The sequence below is a fragment of the Gekko japonicus genome, unplaced genomic scaffold, assembly GCF_001447785.1.
Source record: "Gekko japonicus isolate JY-2015 unplaced genomic scaffold, Gekko_japonicus_V1.1 scaffold1256, whole genome shotgun sequence".
Lineage (NCBI taxonomy): Eukaryota > Metazoa > Chordata > Lepidosauria > Squamata > Gekkonidae > Gekko > Gekko japonicus.
The window spans coordinates 494828-505609 of NW_015169211.1; the positions used below are offsets into that span (position 1 = coordinate 494828).

The 10782-nt window shown below is 48.2% G+C and overlaps 1 protein-coding gene across 1 annotated transcript in view; it reads left to right on the forward strand.

Annotated features, from left to right (window-relative positions):
- ATRN (attractin) overlaps nt 1–10782 on the forward strand; it is a gene marked incomplete at its 3' end in the record, with an annotated part of 210107 nt that overhangs the window by 177875 nt on the left and 21450 nt on the right. Inside the window, exons 14-15 of the mRNA XM_015416364.1 lie at nt 596–734; nt 8342–8523. Coding sequence (XP_015271850.1) covers nt 596–734; nt 8342–8523 — 321 coding nt within the window. The remainder of the gene's footprint in view (nt 1–595; nt 735–8341; nt 8524–10782) is intronic.

Consider the following 10782-nt stretch of genomic DNA (forward strand, 5'->3'; position numbering starts at 1 on the left):
TGCCTTCTCCCCCCGCCACCTCGCTGCTCTCTCCCCCCCCCGAAGCAGTGGCGGCGGCGAGGGAGTTCACAGAGCATTCCCTGCGCATGCGCAGGGGCCGCTCTGTCACTTCTGGGGGGATTTAAGAATCCCCCCAGTATTTTTTCCGGGTTTTTAGATTTTTGTGCACACCTGGGGACTGCCCCAAGTGTGCACAAAAATCTCCCTCCCCCCCAGGTGCCCCCGATGCGCGGATATAGGTATCCGCACGCACGGGGGCGACTTCGCTATTAGTATATAGATTTTCACAGAAGGTAAAGGTTGACAGTTTATCAGAATTGTTTATATATTTAAATAGTATTGTAAATGATATGGTTGTTGTGCCCCTTTTCCTCTTCTTGTCACATATATTATGTCATCGCTGCTGCTATTTTAAAGTGTAACATGACATAATTAAATTTTAAAAAGTCATACCACTGTGCCAAAGTCGTTATATTCTTAGTATTCCATTGTCGTGCCAATATTATTTTACCACCGAATAGGAGATGGGTTAATAGATCCTTCTTCGTCTCACGCCCGCTGTTGAAGGCCTAACTTGTCGGCGTCTCTTTTCCAGACCCCCGTCACCGACTACGTCAATTGCTCCAAGGATATCCCGACGTACGTCTGCAACAAAAAGTCGAGCTGCAAGAGCTGCACGCTGGACCAGAACTGCCAGTGGGAGAGCCGCAACCAGGAGTGCATCGCCTTGCCCGGTGGGTCTCTTTATCTATTTAATCCCGCCTCTCCCCGTGTGAGCCCCGGAGCTCCTCCGACCGGCACCTCCTGGTGGTCCCCGGCCCGAGGGACTCCCGCTTAGCTTCAGTCAGGGCGGGGGCTTTTTCGGCCCTGGCCCCAACCTGGTGGAACGTGCTCCCACCCGAGAGCACGGCCCCGTGGGAGCCATTACAGTTCCGCAGGGCCTGTAAAGCAGAGCTGTTCCGCCGGGCTTTTGGTTGCGGTGGCGGACGTTCAACCATTCCGGCCCCCCTGGTTCTTGCCCCTTTCCCAGTGCCTGGCTGCTTTAGGGAACATTACTCTAATCTGGGAGAACCGGGTTTGATTCCCCCACTCCTCCACTTGCACCTGCTGATGTGACCTTGGGTCAGTCACAAGCTCTGGCACAGCTGTTCCTGAAAGACCCGTTTGTGCCATAGTTCCCTCAGCCCCACCCACCTCACAGGGTGTCTGTTGTGGGGAGGGGAAGGGAAAGGAGTTTGTAAACCGCTCTGAGACTCCTTTGGGTAGTGAAGGGCGGGGTATAAATCCAATCTCCTCTTCTTCTTTTACCTCACAGGGTGTCTGTTGTGGGGAGGGGAAAGGAAAGGAGTTTGTAAGCCGCTCTGAGACTCCTTTGGGTAGTGAAGGGCGTGGTATAAATCCAATCTCCTCTTCTTCTTTTACCTCACAGGGTGTCTGTTGTGGGGAGGGGAAGGGAAAGGAGTTTTTAAGCCGCTCTGAGACACCTTTGGGTAGTGAAGGGAAGGGTATAAATCCAATCTCTTCTTCTTTTACCTCACAGGGTGTCTGTTGTGGGGAGGGGAAGGGAAAGGCGTTTGTAAGCCACTCTGAGACCCCTTTGGGTAGTGAAGGGCGGGGTATAAATCCAATCTCTTCTTCTTCTTCTTTTACCTCACAGGGTGTCTGTTGTGGGGAGGGGAAGGGAAAGGAGTTTGTAAGCCGCTCTGAGACACCTTTGGGTAGTGAAGGGCGGGGTATAAATTCAATCTTCTTCTTCTTCTACTTGGGCACTGGAGCTTTTTATTCACTTGACATGAGGCGTGGGTTCGTTTTCATCGTTTAATGTGCCATCTGCTGTTTTATTGGTTTTACTGCTTTCATTGTTTTATGAATCTTATGTTATAAGCTGTCCTGAGCCCACTTGTGGGATAGGGTGGGGAACAACTTAAATAATGATGATGATTATGATGGTGATGATAATGATAATAAATAAAATAAAAATAGCCGCAGCAAAAACAACAACAACAACAACTATTATTATTTGGGGGAAAAAACCTTGGATAAAAGAACGGGGGGGGGGGGACTCAAAGTCCAGTGATTAATTACAAGAAAAAGGGGGAAAGGGGTGGTTGCAAAATGTTACATAGAGAGAGCGGAAACAGAAATATAACAACAGTGATGGCAGATCTACACAGACGTTTCCATAAAAGATTTCCGAATATCTGAAAATAAGTCCACACACAAGTCTACTCTGTATGCTTAGTGTTCCAATATTGATAGAGTCCTGAGGTTTTCGGTCCATCGCTTTACAGAAGGCGGGCATCCATCTCTCCAATTCTGTAACACAGTGTTGCAAGAGTCTTTGTACGTCCCCCGTGTACTCGCATGGAGCGTCGCGTTCGCCGTGTTGTTCCCACCTCTCCCCGTCCCCACGGCGTTCGCCGCCGACCCTCCCCCCAAACCTTGCAAGCGAAACCGTTTGCCCAACAGAGCCGTAAATAATGTATTCCGACACGCTGTGCTTTGAAATCTATTTGTAAGGCTTGCGCGTCGGAGGGCCCGGCCGCACGTCGCATTCATCCCGCGGAAAGCAGCCTCCGACTGAATTCCTCCAGAGACCGGCAGAGAAAGCCGGGGTGGATTGTAGGCAGACGCCCCGGGAAGCCAATTCCACCCGCCTGTCCCGCCATTGTTTACTTCTGGTTATCTTCTCCCTCCTTTAGCAGCTCTGTTGTCCCCAGAGATTCGGGGAGAGGGCACGAAACAATAGGCCGACGGAGAAAGGCAGTGGCGTCAGGGCCTCCGCTGTGTGCTTCTGTGCCGACGATTCTCTCCAGCTCTTTCTTGCCCCTCTCTCTGGGGGGCACTTTCAGGAGTCTCAACAATCAACACGGCTCTGCCTTTATATAACGGGATGGGGAAAAAAATAATAATAATGCGCAGCCGGGCATGCAGTCAATATCGTGAAGTACGGCCTGCGCAATCCTTCCCGTTTCTCATTGGTTCAGAGTGTGTTTATTGACGGATTGGAAACTTTGTGCCCTCTCCTTCCTCTTTATGTGCGCGGGGGCTTGATCTACTGTGGGGCGAAATGAGGCATTGCTAGATGGGACGGAGGTGGAAAAAGCGCAGAGGAGGGCGACTAAGATGATGAGAGGGCTGGAGCGCCTTCCCTCCGAGGAAAGGCTGAAGAGTCGGGGACTTTTCGGTTTAGGAAAGAGGGGACTAAGGGGGTCATGATGGTTGTTGTTGTTCAGTCGCACAATCGAGTCCAACTCTTCACGACCCCATGGACCACATCACGCCAGGCCCGCCTCTCTTCTGTCGTGCTCCGGAGTCTGCTTAATTTCATGTTCGTTGCATCGATGACACTGTCCAACCATCTCATCCTTTGCTGTCCCCGTCTTCTTTGACCTTCAGTCTTTCCCAGCATCAGGGTCTTCTTCTCCAGGGAGTGCTCCCTTCTCATTGGGTGGCCAAAGTATTTGAGCTTCAGTTTCATTATCTGGCCTTCCAAGGAACAGTCAGGGTCGATTTCCTTTAGGATTGACTGATTTGCTCTCCTTGCAGTCCAAGGGACTCTCAAGAGTCTGTGCCCCTGTTGTTCAGTCGCACAGTCGAGTCCGACTCTTTGCGACCCCATGGACCAAAACACACCAGGCCCTCCTGTCTTCCGCCGTCCTCCGAAGCTTGCTCAATTTCATGTTCGTTGCATCCATGACACTGTCCAACCATCTCATCCTTTGCCGTCCCCGTCTTCTTTGACCTTCAATCTTTCCCAGCATCAGGGTCTTCTTCTCCAGTGAGGGCTCCCTTCTCATTGGGTGGCCAAAGTCTTTGTTGACTGATTCGCTCTCCTTGCAGTCCAAAGGACTCTCAAGAGTCTTCTCCAGCACCCTAATTCGAAAGCATCTATTCGTCGGCGCCCGGCCTTCCTTATAGTGCAACTCTTGCATGATAGAGGTTTATAAAAATATGCAAAGGTTGGAAACAGTGGACAGAAAGAACTTTTCCTCCCTCTCCTCCCTCTCCCAGGACTCCCATGAAGCTGACGGGCAGTAGGTTCAGGACGGACAAAAGGAAATAGTACTTTACAGAGAGAGCGATTCAGATGTGGAATCTGCTGCCAGAGGATGTCGCGAGGAGGGATTTCTCTTGAGCCCCCCCCCCCCGAAAGCTGTGGAGATGGCAGTGGGAGAGAGTTTCCATCTGATTTCCCTTCTTCCCACATCACATTGTGATGACCGGGCCGTGGGAGTGGGGGCAGCCCCCCAAATCCCAGCTGGATCAGTGAGGGAGGGGAGGAAGGATTCGACCCTTCTCTGGGACTTCGTGCTCTCCCTTCCAGATGCCCCACATCTTCCAGGTGCGCCCAACTCCCAAGTTTGAGAAACCCTGGCTTAACCACTTCATTGTTGTCCCCAGCTGAATAAAGCCTCAATATCTGTAATTACTTGCTTGCAATTATCCATTGATAGCCTTCCCCCTAGCAATTGCACGGGCCCCTGTGGGTTCTACCTGGGTTGCTTTAGTGAGCCAGTTTGGTGTCGTGTTTAAGTGCGCGGACTCTAATCTGGGAGAACCGAGTCTGAGTCCCCACTCCTCGACATGCAGCGGCCCGTGTGACATTGGGCGACTCACAATTTCTCTCGGAGCTGTTCTCTCTAGAGCAGTCCTTGAAGGAGCTCTCTCAGCCCCACCGACCCCACAGGGTGTCTGTTGTGGGGAGGGGAAGGGAAAGGAGATTGTAAGCCGCTCTGAGACTTCCTCCTTTTCCGTGATGCCTTCCACAGCTCTTGGCACTGTGGCGTCCTCCTGTCTCTATTTATTGATTATTAAAGCTGCGGTGGCTCAAGTGGTTAAGACGCTGAACTGCAGGCTGTGGAAGGTCGGTAGTTCAGCAGTTCAAGACCCGAGTGTGCCGCATGACGGAGTGAGCTGCCGTCTCTAGTTCCAGCTCCTGCCAACCTAGCAGTTTGAAAGCAAGAAATTGCAAGTAGATAAATAAGGTACCACTTCGGTGGGAAGGTAACAGCGTTCCGTGCGCCTTGGTATTTAGTCATGCCGGCCACATGACCACGGAAACATCTTCAGACAGTGTTGGCTCTTCGGCTTTGAAACGGAGATGAGCACCGCAACCCTAGAGTCGGATTCGACTGGCTTTCAAGCAAGGGAACCTTTACCTTTACCTTTTATTGATTTTAAGACAAACAAACACATAAGAAGACAGTATATATATATATGTTTAGCACTTCGTAATAATCAGATCAGGATTAATAAACTCATTATACATTTACAGTAGTCAAATCTGAATTAATAGGTTAGTTATAACTTCACCATAATATTATATTGTCCTTATCAAATCTTATATCCCGTATTACAAGGCCTTACAAGTTATACTGGCTAACACTTTTGTTGTCGTTCTAACTCTTCTAGTATAGTTACCGTTTGCTACTAAACAATCTTCATACTCAATTATAATAAAGCCATAATACCTGTTAAATCATTTGGTATCTTAATCTCCATTAGAACTGCTACACAAACAATAGATTAAAATTCATTCTATCCCTTTAAGAGTAAAAGCAGAACACCAAAAATTCATATCTATCTTTTCTGTATACTTAGCTACTCTTTTTACAGTATAAATATTATTAGTTATTACACTGATAGTTAACATAATCAACTACCTTGCTGAATCTATTTAGCTATTTTTATCCTTTTCAAAATGTTAAACACCTATTATATAAATCACATGAATATACATGTTACAATTCACCTCCAAAAAAGCCTAAACAGTACCTTATGACCTCCTCTCATTCATTCTAGGGAAAATAAAATATTTTTTAAAGTAAAATAAGACTACCCTTTTATAAAGCAAAAATTTCTGCATACTTAAAGAGCTGTTCATTTATGTATGAAAATATCTATTTGTAAGTTAAAAAGCAAACTTATTTTATTTATTTATTTATGGATTTTATAAGTACAGAGAAAAAAAAGAACATCGTATAGTTACATTTTCGAGTCTAGATCCACCACAGTGTTTAAACCATACATATAGATTTGACCATCTCTTCCTATACAAATTATAATCTTTGTTTTGTAGTAAACCATTTAACCTATCCATCTCTGCAACTTCAGTCTATTTACTAATGCTTCCATTGAGGGAATTCTCTCCGTTTTCCAATTTTTGGCTAACAAAATTCTTGCTGATGTTATTATATAAGTTATAAGATAACAATCGCTTTTAACACAACTGTCTGGGAGCATATTTAGCAAATATATTTCAGGTTTTAATTCCAGGTCTATATCTGTACTTTCGTATATGATTTTACGAACCATGGCCCAATATTTATACACTCTTTTGCATTTCCACCACATATGGTAATAAGTACCGGCATTATTTTTACATTTCCAACAATTATTTGTCAGTGCTGGGAAGCACCTTGCAATTTTATCGGGAGACCAATGCCATCTATGAATTACCTTATATATATTCTTTTTATATGAAGTAGCTCTCAAAAATTTTGTGGCTTTCCAGGTTTTTTTCCAAAGATCTATCTCAATATTATAACCTATATCTTTCATCCAAGAGATCATTGATGTTTTAATTATTTCGTCCTGCATATACTCTTCTAATAGTAAGTCATATATTTTTTAAAATAATTTTTTTCCTCTCCAGTTAAAAGGATTAGGCAGGAGGTGATGTGAAAGACCCCTGCCTGAGACCCTGGAGAGCAGTAAAGAGGGGCCGTGACTCAGTGGAAGAACCTCTGCTTGGCATGCAGAAGGCCCCAAGTTCAATCTCCGGCATCTCCAGTTAAAAGGACCAGGCGGGAGGTGATGCGAAAGACCTCTCTGCCTGAGACCCTGGAGAGCAGTAAAGAGGGGCTGTGGCTTAGTGGCAGAGCCTCTGCTTGGCATGCAGAAGGCCCCAGGTTCAATCCCCGGCATCTCCAGTTAAAAAGGACCAGGCAGTAGGTGATGTGGAAGACATTCTGCCTGAGACCCTGGAGAGCAGTAAAGAGGGGCTGTGGCTTAGTGGCAGAGCCTCTGCTTGGCATGCAGAAGGTCCCTGTTTCAGTCCCCGGCATCTCCAGTTAAAAAAGTCCAGGTAGGAGGTGATGTGAAAGACCTCTGTGCCTGAGACCCTGGAGAGCGGCTGCCAGTCTGAGTAGACAATACGGACTTTGATGCACCCAGGGTCTGATTCCGTGTAAGGCAGCTTCATGTGTTCATGTGTCAGCTGTTTGTGATCCCAAGTGAGCCAGTTTTGGCCACGTTTCCCAGCTGGTTACTGGAAATCAATTCTTCCTTGGCATACAGAAGCAGATGTTTACTGGCTTGCTCCAGTTTACACAGTAATATTGCTTAATCCTTCCTGCAGAGATAGAATCATAGAATCGTAAGAGAATTGGAAGGTGCCATAGAGACCATCTAGTCCAACCCCCTACCCAATGCAGGATCAGCCTAAAGCATCCCTGACAAATATCCGTCCAGCCTCTTCTTGAAAGCTGCCAGTGAAGGGGAGCTCACCACCTCCCTAGGCAGCCAATTCCACCTTTGAACCACTCTGGCCGTGAAAAACTTTTTCCTAATATCCAACTGATACCTTTCTGCATGTAACTTAAACCCGTTGCTTCGGGTCCTCTCCTCTGCTGCCAACCGGAACAGCTCCTGGCCCTCCTCCCAAGGACAGCCTTTCAAATATTTAAAGAGAGCAATCATGTCCACCCCCTCAGTCTCCTCTTCTCCAAACGAAACATTCCCAAGGCCCTCAGCCTTTCCTCGTAGGGCTCAGTCTCCAGACCCCCGACCATCCTCATTGCTCTCTTCTGCACCCTCTTGCTCTGATTCAGTCCTGCCCGTGAGCACCGCATGCTCTTTCTGAGGTGCCTAATCGGTTTGAGGGCAAGCGCAAAGAAGAAGAATGAAAAGCACAGAGACGTTGCAACACCCAGCATCTGTATACCAGATGAGAGCCAGTTTGGTGTAGTGGTTAAGTGTGCAGACTCTAATCTGGGAGAACCGGGTTTGATTCCCCACTCCTCCACTTGCAGCTGCTGATGTGACCCTGGGTCAGTCACAAGCTCTCTCAGAGCTGTCCTTGAAAAAGAGCAGTTTGTGTCAGAGCTCTCTCAGCCCCACCCATCTCACAGGGCGTCTGTTGTGGGGAGGGGAAGGGAAAGGAGTTTGTAAGCCGCTCTGAGACTCCAAGGGTATAAATCCAATCTCCTTCTTCTTCTTTTACCTCACAGGGTGTCTGTGGTGGGGAGCCGCTCTGAGACTCCCTTGCGTGGTGAAGGGCGGGGTATCAATCCAATCTCCTCCTCCTTCTTCTATACCTTTTTTTTTTAATAAATAGAGAACATCTGTGGGGCAGCGTGGCACTTGGTCAGCAACGCTTGCCTGAGGATCATGAACACGAAAGACACCTACGACAACGCGAAACTGGCGTGCAGGAGTCACAGTGCAGCTCTGGTGTCACTCACCAGCCAGAAGAAGGTGGACTTTGTTATCAAGGAGCTCCAAAAGACCCAGTCCTCGGTGAGTAGCCCGTGGGAAGTTATGGGGGGGGGGGGGGGGGGGGGGGGACACAGGAAATAGGGCGGCTTGTGCTGTAAGGGCATGGGCTTCGCAGAAGGAGCCGTTGACCTTTGATAGCCCTTAGAAGGGAGAGTGTCTTTGGCACGTCTTACCGTTCGGTTCTCCCTGGGAATTAAAATCACTGAGAAGCCCCTCCTAACTGTCCTGTCAATTAAAGACGCTGGTTTGGTGAGCATACAGGACAGGGCCTTATCAGTGGCAGCCCCATGATTATGGAACAACCTCCCCAGGGGTGGTGCGTCCGGCCCCCTCACTGTCGATCTACAGAAACCAATTAAAGGCAGTTTCATTTAGGACCACATTTGGTTAAGCTTACTGGCAGTCCTGAATTGTGATTTTAAATGTTGGGAGGTTGTTTTTTTCCCGGACGGATTTTATTTGATGTATTGTATCGCTCTCGTAAGCCAACGTGAGCCCCGTAAGGAAGAAAGGCAGTGAATGAATGTTTTAAATAAACCAGGGCTCTTTTTGTAGCAGGAACTGCTTTGCATATTAGGCGACACGCCCCCTAATGTAGCTAATCCTCCAAAAGCTTACAGAGCTCTTCTTACAGGGGCTACTGTAAGCTCTTGGAGGATGGGCTACATTAGGGGTGTGTCGCCTAAAACGCAAAGGAGTCCCTGCTACAAAATAGCCCTGGATGATGGATGGATGGATGGATGGATGGATGGATGGATGGATGGATGGATGGATGGATAGATAGATAGATAGATAGATGGATAGATGGATAGATGGATAGATGGATGGATGGATGGATGGATGGATGGATAGATAGATAGATAGATGGCTCTTTTTGTAGCAGGAACACTTTTGGATATTAGGCGACACACCCCTAATGTAGCCAATCCTCCAAGAGCTTACAGAGCTCTTCTTACAGGGGCTACTGTAAGCTCTTGGAGGATTGGCTACATTAGGGGTGTGTCGCCCAATATGGAAAGGAGTCCCTGCTACAAAAAGAGCTTTGTTCTTGATGGCGTAACATGATGGCTGCATCAGGTTTTGGGTCGAGCACAGATGATGCCTTCCGTCGACATTTCTCTGGCCACTGTTCCTGTTTGCTGAAACAAAGCCAGAAATCCTCGGGGGTCCCCTTAGTCATCCAGCGTATTGTGCTTGTTGTTGTTCCAGCGAATCCTGCTTGTTCGTCAGCCTGGTGCAGGAGTGGGGCAGTCAAAAGTAAAAGAGGAGGCTGAGAGGGGACAGGACTGCCCACTAAAAGTATTTGAAAGGCTGCCACTTAAGAGGAGGGCAGGGGGCCGTACCTGTTGGCAGCAGAGGGCAGGACTCACAACAGCAGGTTTAAATTACAGGCGGGAAGTTACCAGCTGGACATTAGGAAGAATTTTTTTACATTAAGAGTCGTCCAGCAGTGGAATCGACTGTCTCGGGAGGTGGTGAGCTCCCCCTCACTGGCAGTCTTCAAGCAGCGGCTGGACAAACACTTGTCAAAGCTGCTCTAGGCGTTGCTCAGTTGATCAGGACATTGGACACAAGAACATAAGAGAAGCCAATGTTGGATCAGGCCAATGGCCCATCCAGTCCAACACTCTGTGTCACACAGTGGCCAAAAATACCAGGGGCCATCAGGAGGTCCAGCAGTGGGGCCAGGACACTAGAAGCCCTCCCACTGTTGCCCCCCCCCCCAAGGACCAAGAAGACAGAGCATCCCTTGCCCCAGACCGAGAGTTCCTATCTATACCTTGTGGCTAATAGCCACTGATGGAATTCTGCTCCATATGTGTATCCATAAGAACATAAGAGAAGCCAGTGTTGGATCAGGCCAATGGCCCATCCAGTCCAACACTCTGTCACATAGTTGCCAAAAATACCCGGTGCCATCAGGAGGTCCAGCAGTGGGGCCAGGACTCTAGAAGCCCTCCCACTGTTGCCCCCCCCCAAGGACCAAGAATACAAAGCATCCCTTGCCCCAGACCAAAAGTTCCTATCAATACCTTGTGGCTAATAGCCACTGATGGACCTCTGCTCCATATCTATATATCTAATTCCCAACTTGCCCCCTCCGTGCGGATACTTAAATCAGCACGGAGGGGGCAGCTGGGGGGCTGGGGGAGGTTTGTGCACACGTGGGCCAGTCCCCACGTGTGCACAAAAATAAAAAAAGTTAAAAAAAAATTCGGGGGGATGTTAAAATCCCCCCGAAAGTGCAAGAGCGTCTCCTGCGCGTGCGCAGGAGATGCT